General features: G+C 38.9%; 1 protein-coding gene across 6 annotated transcripts in view; it reads left to right on the plus strand.

Annotated features, from left to right (window-relative positions):
• ANO4 (anoctamin 4) overlaps positions 1-23404 on the plus strand; it is a 450000-nt gene that overhangs the window by 289475 nt on the left and 137121 nt on the right. For 4 of the 6 annotated variants that reach the window (XM_032844283.1, XM_032844285.1, XM_032844284.1 and 1 more), the window contains 3 exons: positions 1549-1649; positions 5301-5345; positions 15349-15480. In XM_032844283.1, coding sequence (XP_032700174.1) covers positions 1549-1649; positions 5301-5345; positions 15349-15480 — 278 coding nt within the window. Of the gene's footprint in view, positions 1-1548; positions 1650-5203; positions 5346-15348; positions 15481-23404 lie in introns of those variants that run through there. The other 2 variants (XM_032844288.1, XM_032844287.1) reach the window with 2 other exon arrangements.

Genomic DNA, 23404 nt, shown 5'->3' on the forward strand with positions numbered 1-23404 from the left:
GAATTTAAAAACAATTCCCTATAGTGCAAATTTACCCCATAAATTTGGGCTTCTATTTTTGCCAGCGTGTGAAACTATTGGATTGTTTATGAATACTGTTACAAGGAGAGGTTAATCACAAAAGCCTAACACATCTGTTGACATTCTTATACTATAAAAATTTAAATGGCATGCAGTCCAGAATGAGCCTGTGTGAAAAAGATATGGATAAATAATAGTCAATTTTGCTGGTTTAAGCTGGTTTGGCTCACTATTTTCTCATTTTTCTTCTACCTCCTCCCACAACCCAGCCCTCCCCCTGGGAAATAACTTCCAAAGAAAATCTAATTGGAGAATTCCCTTTGGCCTTGTTGGGTGGTTTTTAAATGCCTTTTTGGGTGGTTCTTAAAATGCAAAGCCCTTGGTGGTTTGGTGGCTCAGTTGGTTAAGTGTCTGCCTTCAGCTCAGGCCATGATTCCAGGGTTGTGGGATTGAGTCCCACATCAGGCTCCCTGCTCAGCAAGGAGTCTGCTTCTCCGTCTCCCTCTGGCCCTCCCTCGGCTTGCGCTGTTCCTTGCTCATTCTCTGTCTCTCAAATAAATAAAATCTCTTAAAAAATAAAATGTAAAGTCATAGTTTACTTCCCTCTCTATGTGCTATATTGATTAAAAGCCCAAGAGGAGGCAAAAGTTTTGGGCCAAAGAACACGGTCCTTTGAAAAAGCTTTCCCTGACACTGACCCAGAGTTAAGACTCACATCAAGTCCCTCCTTCTGCACCACCACCAATTTTTGACTTTTGCCTGGTTCGTTGAAAGCATCTCTTCTCTCTGATTTTGCTGCAGGTCTCCTCCCTTACATTGTTTTCTCCATGCAGCAGCCATAGTGATCTTTGAAAGCCTAAATCAAAATGACTTCCCAGTGTTCCTAAAATAGGATCCAATTGTCCTGTTGGGGCTGGTAAAGCACTGCACATACTGACTCCTCCTACCTTTTTAGCCTCTTATGCTAATTTTCATGATGTATACACTCCAGCCACCCTGCTCTCCTTAGTGCCCCTAGAACATCAGACACATCAAGCAATTTCCCAGCTTAGGGTCTTTGTACTTAGATCACTCATCCCATGCTTTTCCCCAGCCCTGGCTCCTTTGTGTCTCAAATTTGAATGTGCTCTTTGCAGAGGAGCCTTTTCTGAATCCCTTGCCCAAAGTAGTGTGTGACCCCATCCCTATAACTTCTCCCATTAACTTTGTTATCTTCAGAACATTCATCAGTACCTGAATTCATCCCTTTCTTTTAAACTTTTTTTGCTTATTTCTTTCTTTGCTTGTAAGTTTGCAGAATGTAAATGCCATTCATATCTCTTTCGTTCACAGCTGGGTCACCAGTGCCTGACACACAGTGGTATATTTTTTGAATGACTAGTTGCACATGTAAGGACCCAATTTTTTGCTGAAGAATGCCCCAAATCTTAAACTCCATATAGGTTCATGTGTTCTAAGTTCCAATTCAATTTAAACCATAGGAGACTTGGATATACTTTTCAATTTAGTTTCTTTTTTCTGTTTCAGTCCTCTCTAATAAATAGTGACATTATCTTTGTGAAGTTGCATGCCCCATGGGAAGTGCTTGGAAGATATGCAGAACAAATGAATGTAAGAATGCCTTTCAGGTAGGTGTAAATATGTATTTCCCTACTCTCTGCTGCTTCCCTGTAAAACTAATATGCTCCTCTCTTGAAACAAATAAAACTGAAATGCAGACTAGAATAGTATTGGAGAGGATTCTTAAAATATTTAGGAAATGTGTAAGTCTTCATGACTTCTAATGACTACATGACTTTTTGTGAAAATTCCTGGCTAATTCAGTCCTTAGTAGGTAGATATGTCAAGTGCCTGTGAGAAAGGAGCATTTTCCAAGTAGGATTTTCATTTCCAAAATGCCATTTTCAGAAGCCCTGTGTGTTGCTGCTTTGAATGGCCATACTCCAGACATCAATGGTACAGGTCTTTACTGACATTCAAATCTGCTTCCAATAAAGCAAATTCAAGAAATTTCATAAAAATGTGATACACTTTTGAAATAATTTTTAAATTTTTAAATTTTTTAAATTTTTAAATTTTTAAAAAGTCGGGTCATAAATACTGTACAAGCACAAGCATTGGTATTTTTCCCAAGGGTAATTAGAAAATACTTTATGTGGATTGCTTAGTTATTTAAAGGATTAATTTACCTTCATCTCATAGTGAATATTCATATTTTCCATAAAGATTAAGGAAAAGTGATCTGCATTTGCTAAAGTATTAAACTTGAAATTATAAATGCTAAGATATGTGGGAAGTAAATAATGGAATCTTCTAAAGGAGATGGAGGGATTTAGTACTAAGGACAGTTCTAACGGGAATAAAGAATTAAATACTTTTGATTCACAATTTGCCCATAAGACCAAGTCAGATGACAGGCAAACTGGTGCCAATTCTAAAATATATCTCTTAATGAGCTGTGGAAAATTATAGAGACAGAGAGGCGCTAGGGACACATTTAGAGAAGGGCAATTTCCATTCAGAGGTCTGTAATGTATCTCCCTGGTGTATCTTATTTTCTTTGTTTATTGGCCTTTATATTCTAATACCAAGTCAAAATACAGGTTGGGATTTCTAGCATCTGTTTATGTTGAGGCAAAATTCTCAAGGGAATTGAGATAACCATAGTTCTGAACTTTTGATTTATTTTTGTATTTAAAATGTAACAAAGAAATCTGAGAGCCCAAGAATTAAAAAATATATAAAATCACTTGAGTCATTTATCAATTTAGTTTCCATTGAGACTTATTTACTATAGTTATAATTAAAGCCAGTTATTTATCAATGCTATAACTGTCCACTATGGATTAATGCTATATTACACATAAAAGCCAAAAGGAAAATGAAATCTGTGCTTAGATACAGTCATATATATCAGACCAACATCTTATAACCAACAATCAAAAGTCTACATTCTGATGTAAGTGTGATAGTAAAACTTAGTGAAATCGATACATTATCCCTCCTAGCAATCTCACAAAACCTTCCGCCAGAACACACTTTTCAAGCCAAGAACCCAAGCAGACTGTACAAACTTGAGGAGTGTTAACGCACAGCAAGTTCCTTGTACCTGGAAGCACATCATATATGAAGGGCCTGACTGTATCATAGCTAACACTCCTATATGCTCATTACATAGCAAGGAAGTGCTGCCTTCAAGCAACATTAATACTTCCCTTATTAAGAGAATGTGATCCAGGGAATAAATGATAACCACAATAAGTATGAATAATGTTCTTTTTAAATGTAGGTGTTTCTGCAGGACAGTTTTAGGAGACAATACTGTTTATGTGTGGACACTAATTGCTCTCATAAATATTGATGTGATTTTACCTTAGCATAGCTTCACTAGCTACAACCTGATGCACTTAAAGTGTGTGCTATTATTTTATCCAGTGTTTCAGATAAATAACTGTAGCCTAAGAAGATCTATGTATTTCCAAAGGAGGAATTTTTCTGCCATATCACTTCAACAAAATGTACAAATATCAGTTGGCTACATGTAGATGCCTCAAAGAATGTTATGTGTATTTATTTTTTTCTGTAGATTACACTTTTGAATCCCAGGTTTAGTCTTTTTGGATTTTTATTCCTATAATGTTTGAAACAAAGTTGAAGAATAATTTTCTTATGGGAAGTTGTAAACAAAATTTGCTTCTTAAATACCTGATGTCCATGGATATGGACTCTTTTTAATTGACTAATTTTAGGGCATTTTTAAGTTTATAGAAATTTGAGTTGATAGTACAGTGTTCCCATATATCCTTTCTCACCCCATTCACAGTTTATTGTTACCATGTTGCATTAATGTGGTATATTTGTTACAATTAATGGACCAAAGTTGATGTATTATTATTATTATCTAAAGTCTATAGTTTAGTTTAGGGTTCACTCTTTGAGTTGTATAGTTCTGTGGGTCTTGAGAAATCCATAATATCATGTATCCACCATTATGTGTCACACAGAATGATTTCACTGCCCTAATTTCATCTGTCCATCCCTTGTGCTGCCCACCCCAGAACAAACCCCTAACAACAACTGCTTCTTATTGTCTCCATTGTTTTACCTATTAAAAACATGAATATATTTTTAAGTTTTCACAGATATACAAAGAAAGTTGTATGTAGACTTCCCATTTTCCATAAGTGAGAGAGCTCAGTATCAGAATACATATAAACCACATCAGTCTCATTACTACTCCATTGGTGGAAGCCCAAACTATGGAAAGGATGACTGCAATTTTTTAAAAATATCTAATCCATACGCTCCCCATCCAAATTACATCCTAAATTTTAATCTGTAATGCTTTAAAAATGTAGATATAAAGAAGTACAACACACCCTTAACAATCTCACATTTTTTATAATTTTTTAATTTTTTTATTAACATATAATGTATTATTAGCCCCAGGGGTACAGATCTGTGAATTGCCAGGTTTACACACTTCACAGCACTCACCATAGCACATACTTTCCCCAATGTCCATAACTCTACCACCCTCTCCTGATCCCCCCTCCCCCCAGCAACCCTCAGTTTGTTTTGTGAGATTAAGAGTCTCTTGCGGTTTGTCTCAGTCTCACTTTTAATAGAGTCTCACTTTTAACAGATTTTTTCCAAGATTCTTTGTTTTATCTATTTAACTCACCTATATTAGGGCCAGTGTTTAGGTAGTATTCACTAGTGTGGTTATTTGCAGCAGGATGTTGATCCTGATTAGTGTTCTTCCCATACTGGTTGTAAAATACACCTTTTTATATTACCCTGCCTATATCAAAGGAAAGAAGGGTTCTGTAAACTAAAGTGCTCTGTAAATATTAGTTAATATAATAGTATTCCATTAAATTGTACATGTTGCCAGCCAGCTGGCAATCTATTTCTTCATTCTTTGAAAAAAAGCTGACCTCAGCTAAATTCATACAAATACCAATTGCTCCAAATCATTGCTCTGCACTGGCTATGTAGGCAAGGAGTGACAAAAAAAAAAAAAAAAAAAAAAAAAAAAAAAAAAATTATGATAATGAGATGAAGAAATATCAATGGACAGTATTTCATAAGATTTCATGACTCAAATGCATGCCCTATGTTCCCACTACATTTCTCACTGTTAATCTCTTTTTAGTTTTTTCTTCTTCACCTCTTACAGGCTTCTATCTTCAATCTCCTTTCCTTCCTTGCTAGTTCAAACTGTAACTGACGATGGGTTTTCTTCTCGACTGGCTTCATTTTTGCTGTTCTTCCAGGAGAAAAATCTATTACCTGCCCCGCCGGTACAAGTTCATGAGCAGGTTAGTAGCATGCTCTGTCATGATGTATTTGATATGTTGGCCTGTTTGTTCCAACAATGACAAGGAATACAGCAGGGGAGGATGGGCCTTTGTCCCATGGGAAAAGTGGTTGCCATGGGCAATCCAAAAATCGCTATTTCAGGTTAGCCTGAAAAGAAAAAAGCAAGATGGAAATGTTTCTCTCAGAATCTTTCCTATGATTTCTCCACACTTGGAAGGACAGAATTTATCTGCAGTTGTGTTGGGGCTGTTTTTGTCTTTAGCCTATTCTATTAGATAAATTACCAAAAAACCCAGATGTTCAGCACATCTTTGGTCTGAAAGTTATTTTTTTCTACACAATCCCACCCTCCACCATAAGTAACTTGAAAACTTGAAGTATATATAATCAACATCTCAAAAAGCTGATAGCTGTCTAGCCCACCCCCCATGGGTGTGGCCCTCCTATGTTAGTAATATTTTGTTAATAAAGTATGCAGATATATTACCTTATCAGAAGCCCTTCCTACCTTTTTTTTTTCTTTTAGCCTCCCCGACCCACCCAAAATTCTACTGGCTAATGATTGCCTTTAATGTACTATGTATCTTTCTAAAGTTTGTTTCTTAATTTTTTGAGACGTTAGGGAACAAGGGGGAAGCTTCAATGATGTCCTATAATTCTATTCTATTGTGATCACTGGAAATCTAATTTTAAAATTTTAATTGGTCTTATGTGATCATTTACCCTAAGCTGAGCTAATGGTTAAATTTGGAGACCATTGCATTTCTCTGAAAATCCTTTTTTTCAGTTCTGTGAGAATTAAGATTCAGGTTTGCTCTGTTTATGTGCTGTGCAGAATATAAGAGTAATTGACATATTCTAGTGGGTTTACTCAAATACATGTACACTCAATAAAGTATGATATAAGAATTGACATTCAAAGAAACCAAGATGTGTTTTCCAAAATTTCCCTGTGCAATATCTTTACTTAGCAGTGCTCTTTGCTTAGACTGTAACCATGGCATTTGGATTCACCATGATCTAAATCACCAATGATTTAGATTAGTCCCTTGTCATATAATGACCCTCTATAAAATCCTAAGATAACACATTAGCCTATATCAGTAGTCCTCTATAGTTTTCAAACTTTAACTAGCATCAGAATAACCTGGAGGGCTTATTAAAACACAAGATTGCTAGACCTGTCCTCTAATCTATGGTATTGATGTCCACCTCTCCACCTGGATGGTATGTAAAGGCAAGGATGGCTTATCCAATTCTATATTTCCGGTACCTAGCACATAATAGGTGGGGTGAATGGGCAAATGAATCTCTACACATGTGAGAAGATTTGAATGAGGAAAAAGGAGGTCACAAAGAAAAGCATAGAAAAACCAGTGTGCCTGAAGTGTCAGACACAGACTTGGAACTGAAACATTTGTCCTCACTATGGAGGAGGGGTGAGCAATGAGGGCTTGAAAGAAAATGGTGGTAAAAGGAACCATAAATCTCAAACTTGGATTGGACATCAAATGTCATCAAGTTCAGCCATTCAGCAGATACCTGAACCTCTGCTAAATGGTCAACCAGCTCATGTTTGAACATCTGTGAGATAGGGAATTTCAGAACACAACTGTGGATACCTGACTTTTAGGAAATTCTTCCTTAAAATAAGCCATAATCTCTCTGTCCCTTCAGTTTTTACTCCAAAGAATGTTCAGATTACAGTTCTCCCTGGATAGATGAAAAATAATCTACAGAGCAAAAAGGCAAAATGTATGAGAAAGATTGTGAAATTATAGGAAAAAGACTTAGCAAGTATTTGGAAATTGAAAGAGGGGGGAGAGAAAGAGGTTTCCATATCTAAGGAATTGGAAAAATGTTGAAGGTAAAAGGAGAGTGGAAATTCAGAAGAGACATGGCTATGGTGAGAAAGATGATTTTGGTTTTAATAATCCTGTATTATAACTCACAGTAGATCTTTGACACATAGGTGTCCTGAGGCCCTCTGGAAATGATGGCAAAGCAATTGAGAAAAACAAGGCTATTGATGGCAAAGCAATTGAGAACAAGTCTAGAGAATCCAATTTGGGAGTCTGAAGTATAGAAGTCATGACTTGAGCAAGAGGAGTGGATAGAGTTCCCCAGGGAAGGACTAAAATGCAAAAAGAACGCCAATGGCAAGTCCTTGGAAAATCTCATTAAGAAGGCAGGAAGAGATGGAAGGAAGATGAAAAATAATAATTTAAAAAGGAGGCAACCTAAGGGACGACAATGTCAAAGGGACCAGGAAAGAGTTCCCATAATAATGGGTGTTCTTCAACTTCTGATGGAGGCTGAGAGATAAGAATCGATTTTTAATATTTAGAACTTAGTGATAACTGCCATGATAGCAGTCTCCATGAGAGATGGTTCTCAAAGTTGAGTGGACCTCAGGATTATCTTCAGGGTTTTTTGGTACTCAGCTTATCTAGCCCATTCCACGAGTTTCTGAGATGAGGCACAATATTTTGCACCACTATCAAGATCCTAAGTGATGCTAATGTGGCTGATCTGGGACTACATTTGGAGAATGAGGACTGCAGAGAAGAGGGTAATAGAAACCAAATTACAGCTGGTGAGGAATGGAAGGCCTTGATGAATTAGAGGCAGTGAGGTTTCAATACTACCCTCATAAATTTTGAGACAGAGGAAAATAGAGAAGGGACAGGCTTAAGAACAGTAGCCAAGAGAAAGGAAGCAGAGGAGAGGAGACTGTGTGACAAGGGACCAATCACATATTCTCCATGAGCAGCAGAGAGGTTGTGAGTGAGTAGGAGTTTGGGAAATCCTTGTTTCTTGAACTGAAAGTACAATTTACTGAACAGTCATCTTTGGCCTGAAAAAGTCAGGCTTTTTCATAACTATAAAAGAATTTTATATATCATAAATCATAACTATAAAAGAATTTGGGCATTGGAAGTCAGTGGAAGACTCAGATGAATGAAGGGAAAAGAAATCCTAACTAACTGTGGTATGACCCATCAATTCAGGTTGCCTTCTAAGACATTCATTGCTTACCACATCACTGTAGTGGTATACCTTAGTGAAGCCCTATGTCCGGTGTCATTTTTAAAGTGCAGTTTGTCAGAAATTTTGGTATCTATTTTAAGTCTTGTTTCACCTCAGGACAGATTTAGACAATGGAAAGTAACTCTTTGTAGACAGCTCTGATAGGCCAAATTGAAGGGCATATCTATATCTGGCTGTCCTGGTTGTACACCAGTAATAAAACATTGACTCAGTATTCTAAAATTCTCTTGTCATACTAAATATGGATATTCAATTTAGGTTTTAGTTTCATCCACTTAAATAATAATTTCATTACTTTGCAAAAGCCTTCCTGAAACAACCTTATCTCCTTTAAAGCCAAGGGAAATTATATTATAAAATTTCTGAGCAGGCAGAGACATAAAGCATCTTTTCACAAATATCTTTATTTTTGAGAATCACCTGACTCCCATAAAATACATTCAGGTAGTTCAGATTTATATTTTTCGATTATATGCTATTTTAATAATGTACTTGGTCCATTAAATGCTCCTTTGACTCTTTGGGAAGATTTATAGGCCTTATAAATTGTCTACCCAATAAAGAGAGGGAATTTATCATCCGTCTTTTGCCCTCCTCCCCCTTTTTTTGCCTTTGCCAAATACTGCAAATATAGTCAGTAGAAGATGTGATTACAAAGGAACAAATTGGATTATGGTCAGTGATTTGTAGCTAATGTCTCATTACTTCTCATTCCTTTTCCGTCCACTCCCCCATATGCACCTGCCTCATGTTATCCTTTGTAGTCATTTGGCAAAATGTCTGCTGCCCCTGCTACATGATACATTCAGTGTAGTTGCAGTCTTATCAGTTGCATATACAGGTAAATGACAAAATGACTTGTATTTTCCATCCTAGTATTAAAAAATTAATATATGTAAATGTTCCAAAGCCTTTGGAATCTGCTATGAGATATTTAGGTTGCGCCCCAGTTAGTAGCCTTGTGACCTAAAAGAATCCTAACTCCTATCCAAGGAGAGGCTATAAATATAGGAGACTTGGCTCTCAGAAGAGGAAAAAGAAATTCAAGGCTCCTGCTGTCTAACTGTTATCAGTCCAGGAGGGCTTCATTTATTACAATGTAGGGCTCTGTGTGGTACCTCCACTTAAAAAAAAAAAAAAAAAAAGAAGAAGAAAGAAAGAAAGAAAAGTTTATCTGTATGTTCCCTCTAGGTATATCATCCCTGAAATTGTAATCTGTTAGAAATGTGATGCTATTATAATATTCTGGTCTGGGGAAAAGCAGGTGTCTCTGAAGTAGCCTATTTAATTTCATTTAACCTAATTATGTTGTCAGTACAAACTCCCTCCTGGGTCCTGGTGGCTCAAGGGAAAGGTATACCCACAGCATCCAGATTGGGGCCCTGCACACAGCAGGTAATTTATAAAGGCCTACTGATGGCTTAGTATGTGGGGAGTGAAGCCCTTTGGCATATGGCCTTTAATTATCACCACTCCTAAGGTGAATAGGATACTCTTCCCTTTGCAGCTGAGGGAACCGAGGATCAAAGAGGTTCAAGCAGAACCTTCCCACAGCACATTTCCAAGGCACAGCCGGGGAAGGTGCAGCACACCAGAATGGGCAGTCTGTGCCCATCTGCCTGTGCTGGGCTGCCAACTCTTTCCAGCCATGCCGGATCTAACCTGTCATGAACCAGAACTTGGCAGGAGTGGGGTGGTGGTGGCTGAACTTACTGTAATAACAACTTTCTATAAAAATATCCATCTTTTAGTCCAGATACTAGCTTGACAAGTTAAGGCTAGAAATGCCCAAGTGGATGACTGATCCATTGTCTCCTTACTGATTTGCCTATATAGTCTATAAGAGGGATTTTGCTCAATAAATGGCAGAAATAGAACAGTGACAATGTGTCCAACCAAAATCAATACTAAATCAATAAGCCAACATTTTCTCTTTGCTTTTCCCAGTGAAGACTTTATTAAGTATGCCCAATTCCTATATTTAAGAGACAAATTGGATACTTTCTAGTTAGTTGGTTCCTCAACTCTGTAACTAAGAGAATTTCAGGATTGCCTCTTTAGGGAAGTTTATTAGATGGAGATGGGGACACAGACCTCAATATAGAAGTGAGAATCTTAGTTCTTGAATTCCCATTGATAACTCTATGTAAGAGTTTATCATCCTTATCATCTTCTTCATCCTAGACACCACCACTGAACTGAGCATTTTGTACATATAAGGCAATGAGCAGACACCTGATATTTGTTATCTTGTGTAAGTCCTCATCACTGACTCATGAAACAGGTGCATTCAAAGAGGTTTAGTCACTTACCCAGCAGAGCACTCATCACTAGAGAGATGTACAACAAATTGTGAACCTACTTCAACTTCAGAGTCCTTCATCTGTATGAAAGGTTATCCATTATATTGTGAAAAGGAAAGCTCTCTATTAGCTTAAGTTTGTTTAGGATATAGCCAAGATACTATTGCCCAAATCACCAGCAACATGTAGTATCTAAAAAACAGCAGAATCAGAAACCCAACGTGGGTCTCATGCTTTCCAGCCTGGTGGTTCTTGCACTATGTGTTTTTATCTTGCACTGTTGAAGAGGTTCCTCAGTGATTCCTAAGTAGCAAGTTTGGTATGAGAGTATTTGTTGAAGAGTGACCAATAGTCATCCAGCCACAGAGAAGCAGATCCTTGTTCCCAGAGCCACTGGACTGGCAGGTGGAGTAGCATGTGGAGTGTTAGCCTCAGCACAGGGAGCCTGACCAGCCATGGCCAGGTCTCAAGGAGAAGATCAGATCAAGACTGTTTTCAGAGGTGTATTAATTTCCTATTGCTGTTGTAACAGATTCCTGCAAATTTAGCTGCATAAAACAACACAAATTTATCATCTTATAATTTTGCAGGTCAGTAGTCTAGGGGAAGAGGCTTAACTGATTTCTCTGCTCAGGGTCTTTCAAGGCTAATGTCAAGGTGTTGGTTGGCTAAGGCTCTTCTTGAGGCCATGAGGGAGAATAATCTTTAGGCTTGTTCAGGTTGCTGGCACAATTCAGTTCTGTGCAGATTCTTTAGGACTCTTAGACAAAGGTCATTTTCAGCTTCTAGAGGCTGCTTGCACTCCCTGGCTGCTGGCTTTCCAAAGCCAGCAATGCCCAGTTGAGTCCTTCTCACACTTTGAATCTCTCTGATGTCCCCTTCTGCCTCATCTTTGCTATGTCTAGATAGAGAAAATTCTCTCCTTTTATTTTTCTATTTAAAATCAATTTAATTAACATATAGTGTATTATTAGTTTCAGGGGTAGAATTTAGTCATTCATCAGTGACTTACAACATGCAGTGCTCATTACATCAAGTGCCCTCCTTAATGCCCATCACCCAGTCCCCATTCCCCCACCCACCTCCTTTCCAGCAATCCTGTTTATTTCCTAGAGTTTAGAGTCTCTTATAGTTTGTCCCGTCTCTGATTTTATCTTGTTTTATTTTTCCCTCCCTTTCCCTGTGTTCACCTGTTTTGTTTTTTAAGTTCCACACATGAATGAAATCATGTATTTGTCTTTGACTGACTGACTTCACTTAGCTAGAGGGTATTATGCTAAGCAAAGTTGTCTCCTTTTAAATGGCTCATATGATGAAGTTGGGTCCACCTGAGTAATCCAGGATGCTCTCCCTCTCTAAAGGTCTATAAACTTGCTTACATCTGCAAAGTCCCTTTGCTGTGTTGCATGACATATTCACAGGTTCCAGTGATTAGGATATACACATCTTTCAGGAGCTGTTCTGCCAAACAGAAGAGGGTAAAAACTGCTGACCACATTTGAGTATTTGTTTCTGTCATTTTGAAGAGCAAGCAGCATGGACCAGCATATGTGGTAGAATCTGTACAGTCCATGATTTGTCCTCCTGCTTCTCCTCAGGCTACCCCACTGAAGGCCTATTCACCTACCCCAACCCTCAGCCAGTGTCTCAGGGGTTTTGTTTTTAAGATATTTTTTGAATATCTTTTTTTCCAAAATAGTGTTTTAGAAGCCCAGGTCCTCTGCTTTCCATCACTTTTATATTAGCCTTCCTGGTCCTTAAGAAGTTGCTAATGACAGTGTTTACCTGTCAGTTTCTCCAAAGCATTGCATGCACACCATGTGTAGGCTTCCTAACAACATCAGTAAGATGGTTGATGATGATGATTAGTACATTTTAAAATAAGGCTTAAACAGGTGAGTGATTCCTGGAAGATCACACAGCTGATAAGCAACAGAGCCAGGGTTTAAGCACCCCATTTCCACACCCCAGCTTCTTTTAGGAGCCTCCCTTCTCTTCCCTCCACTTCTGGTCCCTTCTCATTTTTCAATGAATCATTTTCATTACCCTGTTCCACTCTCTTTTCACCATCTCCACATTTCATTTAAATTGTGGTGCTATAAGCTGTTGCTGAAAGCTGCCATTTCGTTCCCATAGAGTATTGATGCCTGCTTTTTCACAGCTTTATTTGTTTTTATCCACACTGAGCACTGTACCCAGCTGGATTTAATTCATAGTCATGGCACGCAGAGCCCAGATTCTGTAAGAATGTGAACCTTGCAAAGTGTAATCCGATTTGTGCTGCAGACTGGAGATGTGTGGGAGTAAAAGCTCTATTATGAAAAGCTCTGGGCCAATGTCCTCTTTCTTGAATGAGTTTAAAGGCAATCAGATGAAATAAAGCCAGGAGTTATGGGGAAGACCACCAGCTTAGCATAGGAAGTATAATTTATGAGTCGATTTAAGGACTAAATCATTGAACTTAGATAAGTTGTAGATGCTAGTGAAGCACAATTAACTTTGAATTGAAAAAAAAAAATGTTAAGAGGCAAGCTGGTTGTTCAATTCTTATTTTGGGGGGGAAAAGATCGTAATATTAGCAGGTACTCCGTGTACACCGTACTTCTGGAGATTTTATGTACATACTGACTAATCACCATAACACCATGAATTGAATATTATCATGCCCACTTTTATAAAAAAGGAAATTAAGGCACAACAAAGTTAAATAACTTACCCAAGGTCACACTGCTAATATTTACAGAACCAGGATTTATTTTTTTTTAAAGATTTTATTTATTTATTTGACAGAGGGAGAGAGATCACAAGTAGGCAGAGAGGCAGACAGAGGCGGGGGGTGGGGGGGGGAAACAGGCTCCCCGCTGAGCAGAGAGCCCGATGAGGGACTCAATACCAGGATGCTGGGATCATGACCTGAGCCAAAGGCAGAGGCTTAACCCACTGAGCCACCCAGGCACCCCCAGAACCAGGATTTAAATTCAAATACTGCAACCCCACGTTCTCAATCACTGTGTTCTACTGTGTCTCTGATGCACATTATGTCACTATACTTCAAGTTTTTTTAAAGAGTAGTGAGGGTGGAGAGGACCAGGAGAAGGAAGGATGGAGGAGATGGGAATGGTTTCCTCTCATCCCACTTTGGGCTCTTCCAATTTGCTATTCTTTTCTGGGCACATGACCTTTAGTAGAATCTTTATTTCTGTGTGTGTATATGTGGTATGTATGAGTTGTCTTTGGGAGGAAGGGCCTAGAAAAGTTGTGAGAATCTTTCCACTTTGAACTTTCAGGGGTTCTGAAGAAAGTCCTGCCACCACTGGGCAGAAGGGGGTGTAGTGAGACTGGAACCCTGCAGAGAATAAAAGAAGTGGTAAAGAGTTACCTATTATTGTTCATCTTGGAGCTGACTGGTTATAGAAAAAGCAATTCCTTAACCTGGAAATTTCATTGAAAATGATAAATTGCCTTGTAAATATTTTTTGAATTGGAAAAAAATCCACCCAAATTCCATGTGTAATTAATAGACTTAGAAGGTATTTAGATATTTTCTTCATTAGAAGAATCCATCACTTCTGTAGTTCTTAAGATTTCTAGTATCAACTATTTTGATGGGGTGATCACTAAAATCAAGAGCCCAAAACCTGCATTCCATTCTTGGCTTTATTTACTGGCTGGGTAATTTGAGCTGGATACCTACCCGCCATGGATTTCTTCTGTGATGTGTAAAATGAGTATGGTACCTGTTCATTCTGCCTTACTGAGATGCTATTTGATATGCACTCTTGGAAGACACTTGCTTCAGTGGGTATAGATACCCAATATAGCACAGTTGTTTTTAAGTATGCTGTTCATTTTGCTCCTTCTGGTGGTTTTCTGTGAATAACTGACAATCTGGTCACTTGGAAGTCAGATGTTTTCATCAGCAGAAGCCAGAGGAAATCAGGAGGGGGCCAGGGGTAAACTGTCTTGTAAACCACCTTCACAACACTGTTGTTTTCTGTGACTTTGCATCCTTGTGCACCCTGGCCAGAGTGACACATGCGTCATCATGCCCTTGTACCTTGAAAGCCATGGAGTCAGCTTAAAAGACAGAATGAAAGCTGAACTGCCTGATGTCTGAAGAGAGGCAGCTCAGGGAAGGTGTGAGAGGCAGGAAGCAAATCATGACATCATGCTCTGTGCACACAGGCAACCCATTGGGATGTGCTGTCAGCTGCCCTGCTGAAAGTTAACTACAGCTAGAGCACTTCCCTAACCAAGAGAAGATGGGAAAATTTTCCAAATACAGAATGAATTTCTAGAACCTGAAGAATGTAAGAAATTAAAGTCTCTGCTGCTTTGCTTAAGGGACTGTCCACTTCCTTTCCAGAGCCTTCCAGGCTTGGTCATTTATTGGCATGTTGGTGAACATATAACTCTTGGCCACTATTTCATAGACAATAATTTTGAGGTCTTGTGATGAGACTGAAAAAACACTGGAGTTGAGATTCTCTTCTTTCTGTCTGTGAAATGGGGTGTCATGTACTCATGTACAATGGGAGTGTCTGGGGTGTCTGGTATTATAATTATTGCTCTGTGGAGGCTTCCCTCTTATATTTTGGGGCAATGCTGACATGCTGTACCCTTTGGTCTTGCCTTTCATGTACCACAGGATCGATAAACAAATAAGCAGGTTTCGGAGATGGTTACCTAAGAAGCCCATGAGGCTGGACAAGGAGACACTGCCAGACCTGGAGGAGAATGACTGCTACACTGCCCCTTTCAGCCAGCAAAGGATCCACCAGTGAGTGTTTCGTGTGAAAGCCTTTGTCTTACTAAGGACATGCAGCTGTGGTAGACCTTCTCCTGCACGCCTTTGAGTCCTTGGCATGTGGAAGGAACAGCTTAGTGCCCTTCTTCCCTGAAAGTCCTGTGAGTGTTCATATCCCTTTTGTATTTGGGTAAGCTAACTGTTCTAACAAACAATCTCCATATCTCAGTGGCTTGACACAGTAGAACATGTGTTCATATATTTGTTGGGTAAATGATCTTCTCCAAAGTGATTTAGAGACCCAGCCTCCTTCTATTTTGTGGCTCTGCCAGTCCCCATGCTCAGAGCCCCTTTAGGCTCATCATCATCTAACCAGCAGACAGGGAAGTTGGTCTACCCTTGACCCTATTGAAAAGAGGGGTCATCGGTTTGTTTTAATCAATATCTGTTCACTTCTCTATTTCCTTTTCTTCAGCAACTCACCAGGTTCCCCCAGGAAAAACCATATTCCTAAGTAGCCCGCTTGCTGGCTCTTCCACCAGACAGTCTCTGAACAGTGATTTTTCACTTTTGACATGCAGGGGGAAAGATTGGCTGAGTAATTGAGCCTTTGGGGTATTGCAAAAGTGATGGAGAATTGACTCTGAAACTTCTGCGATGACAAGAAATTGGGATGGCGGGGTCAGTGGTAGGAGAGAAAAGCATGCCAAAAACTGTAAACAACTAGGCAAAATTAGCCTCTCAAAAGGCAAATAAGTAAGTTTGGCCCAGCCTTGCTCTCAGCCAGACTTCTGAATTCCTGGCTCTCCCCACTCCAGCCACAGAGACAGCCTCAGTAAAAAGGACTTCCCCAAGGGGAGGAAGAGGGTAACAGATTTTTTGAAAAAAAATAGGTTGATAACTTTGAGGAAAAAAATAACAACAACAAAGGGCAGTCATCAAGTTGCAGGGAATATATGGTTGGGGGCATGTTTTGGCAACAGAAAGTCAGTTAATGTCTTTGGACTTCTAGAAGGTGAAGGAGAAAAGAAAACAATCAAGCAATAGATGTTATGCATCAAAATATATAATGTATAATGCAAGGGAAACAACTTTGTAAGCCTCTAAAATAGCCAAACTCCCCAAAAGTCAGATTGATGCCAACCCAACCACGTTATGGGAACATTGAAAAAGGTCATTGAAAAAGACATGAAACTCACAGCCTGGCCCCAAAATTCTAGTTAAATCCTCTGCAGGAAATAAGAAATGGAAAGCTTTCATGTTAACTCCAAGATCAAGACCTATGGGTATTTTTTAAGAGAAAAAGACAGATGAAAGCTGACATGTTCCTGCTCTTAACTTAAAACTTTGCTATGCCTGTGTTGTTTATCGTAAAATTTCTTGGACAAGTGATTGAATGTTTTAAATTCTTCTGGAGTAGAGTCTGGTTTACATGCAGAATTTTCTCTTTGCTTCTCACCTGCCCAAGAGAACACCTAGCACAGTACAGGAGCATCTCACAATTTTCAGATGGATATGTACTTATCAGATGGATAAGTAGGTAGTTAGAAGAATCAAAGAAATATAGGGTATGTGCATAGGGTTTTGCTTTGCTTCAAAGGGATATATTGAAATAGAAGAGGAAGATTTTCCACTACTCATCTTCGTGCTGGTTACATTTCCTGATGTTCTTTCTTGCTTTAGAACAAATTTCTTAGCAGAATTCTCAACGTCAGAAGCATCTAGGCACCCATCAGGATCTCTAGGGAATAGAACCAAGATTCATATCTTTATAAGTATTTAAAAATATTTAATAAATGAGGAATGATAGCCTGTGAGATCACAAAAGTACTCAGCCATCTCCATCACAAATTTGAGAGGCCTTTTTTTGTTATGTTTGGGCATTGGTTCACTGAATAATTAATTCATTTATAGTCTCTGATTTGACGTCTACTTCTTGCCAGGCACTGTCTGGATACAGAGGATATAAAGATAAATGATAAACAGTCTTTACCCCAACCTAAAGACAGAAAGACCATTTTAAATAATTGTATACAATATGATGGGTGTGACTTAAAAGAAAGAGTGTTCCATACTGCAGATTTGGAGAGAGGCTCTAAAAAATAAGAAGTGAACACAATCAAAAATGCTTGAGACGGGTCTTAAAGATAACATTTGTCCACGTAGGTAGTGAGGGGAACAGATATTAAGAGAGAATAATTTATGTGTTAAAGTGTATGGGTATGGGGTGCCTGGGTGGCTCAGTTTATTAAGAGTCCCATTCTTGATTTTGACCCAGGTCGTGATCTCAAGGTCATGAGATCAAGTCCTGCATTGGTCTTCACCCTGGGCATACAGCCGGCTTGAGATTCTCTGTCTCTGTCTACCTCTGCCCCTCTCTACCCTCACTCCCCCCACCACCACCAAAAAAGAGTATACAGGCATGAAACAGAAGGGAGTATCTAAAGAACTACAAGTAGTTTTCTGTGTATAGACATAGGGTATGAGAAAACCTGGCATTATTGTTTGAAATTGGAGAGTGATCAGTGAAAGATGAGCTTTCAAGACAGGAGAACCAAGAAGGATAAAGAAAAGGGATAGCTGGAAGGAAGGAAACCGAAGAATCTGGCCTCAGGCCATTATACAGTTGGGTGGTGAAGAATTAAACAAGGGTCTTGAACATCATGGGCAGTGGGATTTCTTTTGCTTTGAGAATTGTCATGCTGCATGAACAACATCCCTTTAATGAATGTGTAGAAGTAAGACTTGAGGAGTGCTGGCTCTCCATTTGGAAACGATTGGTGTAATCAGAAAAAAAAAAAAAATTCCCTAAAGATGGATGTTTCCCTAAGGTGACACTAACGGGTTTAAAGTAAACAGAAGTAGCTGGTTAATGAGCTCTAGGGTTTATAATATGATTTCCTGGTTTTCTAAATGCAATCCAAAATCCCATGTGACTTCTTGGTTTTGCAGAATGTTTGATATTGTGTTTGTCTAGGAATAAAAGTGACTAATAGATGTGTGTGTGTGTGTGTGTGTGTGTGTGTGTGTGTGTACATGAATGTAGAGGAAAAAGAAAAATTAGAAGTTCAATAAATACTGACCAAAGTGGAAAAGAAGTCTTAAAAAATACTTTGTGCTCAGGATAAAGCCCAGAGTCTGAAGCTGGTTGATTAGCTTCTGCTTCCATTCTCTGTTGAGTGCTTCATCCACAATGAACTGCTTTAACCTTAACTCACAGCGCCCTCTCGACTCCTGTTGTACAGAGTCTTCCCTCTGTCTGGAGCACTCTTTCCCTTAGACTCCTTTCTTTCAGGTTTCATCAGAGACGTTTCCTTCAGAAAATGTCCCAAGATTTCCAACCTTATATGTGCATTTCAAAAACATCATTCTGTATGCACTTGGGAGTGGATTGGAGGTGGACAAGTATAGAACCAGGGAGATTGGTTATATTATTTCTAGGTTTTAGAAGTAAATTCTGGGTGAGGTGCATTCTTCTGTATCTTGATAAAATTTATTTTTTTCTATCATAGCTCTCGATATAGAACTGTATAGGCAGTAAAGTTCTTGAAAGGCTATGTCTACATCATCATTTTTTAATCTCATAGTTGGTGCTTAATAATGATTTGTCAAATGAGAAATTAATAGATGAAAATAGAACAATCATGTGAAGAAGGAATAAAGATGGTGTGAAGGTAGCTCACTGCACACTCCTCTCAGGCCAAATTCAACCCATTCTCTCCTCCAGTGTGGTCCACTTCCATTGTCCCTGGTCTAGTTAATGGCACTTATATTTGTGCAGTTGTTGAAACCAGAGTTAGGAAGGTATTCTAGACCTCTCCTTCACCTCCACTTCCTGCATTCACTACATCTCCAAAGTCTGATGATTTTCCAAGCTAAGTGTCTCTGTAATCTAACAACTTCTCTCAATGTCCACCATCATTATCTCATATCTGAAACCTAGAAGTACTGTTTCAATCCTTGCCCCCCTCCGATCCATTCTCCCATGTGCTAAAGAATGATGTTTTCGAAATGCATTTCTAATCATGTCACTTGATCTTGTTTAAAAACCTTAGAATTAGGGTGCCTGCATGGCCCAGTCATTAAGCATCTACCTTTGGCTCAGGTCATGATCCCAGGGGCCTGGGATCGAGCCCCACATCAGGTTCCCTGCTCAGCAAGGAACCTGCTTCTCCCTCTCCCCCTGCTGCTTGTGTTTCCCTCTCTCACTATGTCTCCCTCTGTCAAATAAATAAGTAAAATCTTAAAAAAAAAAAAAAACAACCTTAGAATAAATACCAAAATTATTGAAGTGACAATAAGGTCTTAGGTGGCCTGACCATGTGGCCACTCCTCTCCAGCCTTATCTGCCTTCACTGTCTTCTACCCTCTCTTCTATTTTTTTTTAATTTTTTTTTTTATTTGACAGAGATCACAAGCAGGCAGAGAGGCAGGCAGAGAGAGAGGAGGAAGCAGGCTCCCCACTGAGCAGAGAGCCCAATGCGGGGCTCGATCCCAGGACCCTGGGATCATGACCTGAGCCGAAGGCAGAGGCTTTAACCCACTGAGCCTCCCAGGTGCCCCTATACTCTCTTCTTATGGTCCAGACATATACAGCCTCTCTCAGATCTTTGGATGCACTCTCTCTCAGGGAATTTGCATATGCTGTTTTCTCTGTTAGAATTCTCTTCCCACTTCTTCCCCCTTCCTCTAGTTTACTCTTATTCAGTTTTTAAAATCCAGATCCAAAAGTCTTCCCAGGGATGCCCTCCTCTACTCCTTCCAAAGACCAGGTCTCCTTGCTGTATTCTCTTTAAATCATGTTTCCTATATAACATTTTTTATTTGAAATTCTATAACTTTGTAATTATTTGGGTATTATATGATAAATCCTTCAGCCCTCCAGGTAAACTAAACTCCATAGAGGCATATACCATGTCTGTTTTTGCTCACAATTATATCTCTAATACTCAACACAGTGCCTAGCTTACCATAAATGTTCAGTATTTGTCTATTAAATGAATGCAGTAAGGATGAGAGTAATAAAGACAATATGGGAAAATCTAATTATAAATCTTTATACTCTGAGCTACATTGTACAAAAAAATTTAAGTTGAGAATCAATTAAAAAACAAATAGCCTAGCATTCTATTTGAACATATATTAATGTTTGAGAAGCAGTAGAGGGAAACCAGTGAGTACACATGTCTGCAAGTCCACATATGATGCCATTGGTCATTTTATATGGTACCATCAAACACAGATAGGAAAACTCTTCTAGATGTCAGAAACTATTTTAAGAATCTTAATACTTACAACAACCCTATGGCAGAGGGAAAATTATTGTCACCATTTGCAGATGAGGAAAGTAAAGCACAAAGTGTTAGTAGGTCACGTAGCTAGGTTAGTCCACCTACTGAAACGACCCCCAAATATCAGTGCTTTAACACTATAGAAGTTCATTTGTTGTTCACATTATTGTTTAGTGTGGGTTACCATGAAGAAGGAAGTACAATGTCTCTGCTCCACAGAGTCATTCAAGTACCCAGGCTGCTTCCATTATAGCTGCCATCCCTTAGGTCCCTTGCTAGGTTGATATGAAAAGAGGAATGAGAAATTTTGTAGGAAGTTTTTAATGGGCCAGGCTAAGAAGTGGTGAACAACACTTAAACCCACATTTCATGGACCAGAATTCAGTCATGTAATTGTCCCCACTCTAGGGATGCTAACATAACTAGTCTATCTCTGTGCCCAAGAGGGAAAAGTTAGCAGGTTTTCTGAACAACTCAGCAGTCTGTCTCAGTGATGGAGCAGGAATTCAAATTCAGACAGGGAGGCTCCAGATTCCACATTCTTAAGCATTACACTCTACTGTGGGATTTTTCAACTTTTGTGCTATTGACATTTTGAACTGAATAATTCTGTTGTAGGGAGCTGTCTTGTGTGTTATAGGGTGGTTAGTAGATCGTTGTTCTCTATCCATTTGATGCTAGCTGCAGTTCCCTCCCCCCTTAGTTGTGAAAATTAAAAATGTTACAGACATTGCCAAATTTTCCTAGAGTGTGGGGAGGATGGGCTCAAAATTGCAGCACTCTCACCACTTGAAAACCATTGCTTTACTGGCTTTTAATACATGATACCCTTCAGGCAGGACCACTCACTTTTTGACATCAATTAAACTCTAGTTGAATCTGATAATTATGACAATTCTATTTAAGATATAATTTTTTTCCTTGTCACCTCCTTGCCTGTGAATGTTGGCCTGCTTAAATATCATCACCCTTCATTCTTAAAATGGCATTTGCAGTAATATCCTTGAGGCAGTTACTTTTTAAGGCTGATACTCAAAGGTTTATGCTGGTAGACCGAGGAGAGGAAATGTAGTTAAGATGCGTGCCATTTTTTATAATAGATATGTGATATATTCTTTCAAGAACTAGATCAATTCTGAATTGCCCTTCAGGAAATGTTTGTGTTAGATGTAAACATGAAAATGTTTCTCCCTGTAGTTTTATTCCTGTTATTACCATTAGTTTATTTTTATGAAAACCTATAAAAATGAGGTGAAATTAACCATTTCCTAATAGAAGATTCTGAAATTTGTGTTTGTTGTAGGTGCCTGTGATTAAATAGGTACTCATTCATGCACATGCCCCATGATTGTTGTTCTGAGTGCTTGGGAATCAGCCATGAACAAACAGGTCAACATCGTTGTTCTCCTGGAGCTTACCATATAGCTGGGGCTAAGTGGCAATAAATTATAAACCAGTGGTTCTCAATAGGTGAGTGATTTGGCAAGGTCTGAAAATATTTTTGGTGGTCACAACTAGAAGCAGAGAGTGCTACTGGTATCTAGGGAATGGAGTGCACAGGCAGTTCCCACAACAAAGAGGTCTCCAGCCCTGGATATTCATAGTGTTGAGGGAAATGTTTAAAAAAAAAATCATAGTACATGTTAGAATGTGTTAAATATCATGGACAAAGAGAAAAAGAGGAGTAGGAGTTAAAAATGAAGAACTCTGGCATGGGATGTGTGTGCAGGTTAAATTTTCAAAAGATGGTGTTTATATTCTTTTGTAGACCTCAGATAGAAGGTGTGAATAGAAAAAGACTTAAAGGGGCACCTGAGGGGCTCAGTGGGTTAAGCCGCTGCCTTCGGCTCAGGTCATGATCTCAGGGTCCTGGGATCGAGTCCCGCATCGGGCTCTCTGCTCGGCAGGGTGCCTGCTTCCCTCTCTCTCTCTCTCTGCCTGCTTCTCTGCCTACTTGTGATCTCTCTCTGTCAAATAAATAAATAAAATCTTTAAAAAAAAAAGAAAAGAAAAAGACTTAAAGAAGGTGAGGAGGGGTATGGAGAGGGGAGTTTGAGGTAAGGGAACAGCCCTAATCTATGAGCACATGTGGTTGAAAGTAAGACCTTTGTGGATGGAGAGGAAATGATGAGACTGGCAACAGGGATGAATTAGAAGGGAAAGAGGGATGCTGATTATATACAGTCTTGGCTTTTACAAAGAGAAGTTATGGTCTAATTTAACTATTGAAAATATCATTGCAACTCTTTTAAGAACAGACTGTAGGAAGCAAGAGTAGAAACAGGAACTAGTTAGGAGGCAACTGCAGACATCCCAGTGAGAGATGATGTATTTATTTATATATGTATATGTATTTTTACATTTCTACTTTTTAAAAGTCTGTAGTAACAATAGATATCACATATAACTCAATATCAACCCATTTCCTTGCAAAGCTTAGTTGTGCACAAAACATTTTAGCTAGTGTCCTGTGAATGTATGAAGTAGACATTATACAAAGACTTCTTAAGATGACATTTGCTTATATGCTTTTCTCCCCCTGCTAGACTGTGAGCTACTGAGGGCCAGAAGTTCCTGCCTGGCAACCAGTGACACCCAGGGTATGATTATGATCATAAGACCTAACAGAACAGGAAAGAGCACAGCAGAGCTGGCACTGTTGTCAC

The sequence above is a fragment of the Lontra canadensis genome, unplaced genomic scaffold, assembly GCF_010015895.1.
Source record: "Lontra canadensis isolate GAN:19392208 unplaced genomic scaffold, GSC_riverotter_1.0 scaffold150, whole genome shotgun sequence".
NCBI lineage: Eukaryota > Metazoa > Chordata > Mammalia > Carnivora > Mustelidae > Lontra > Lontra canadensis.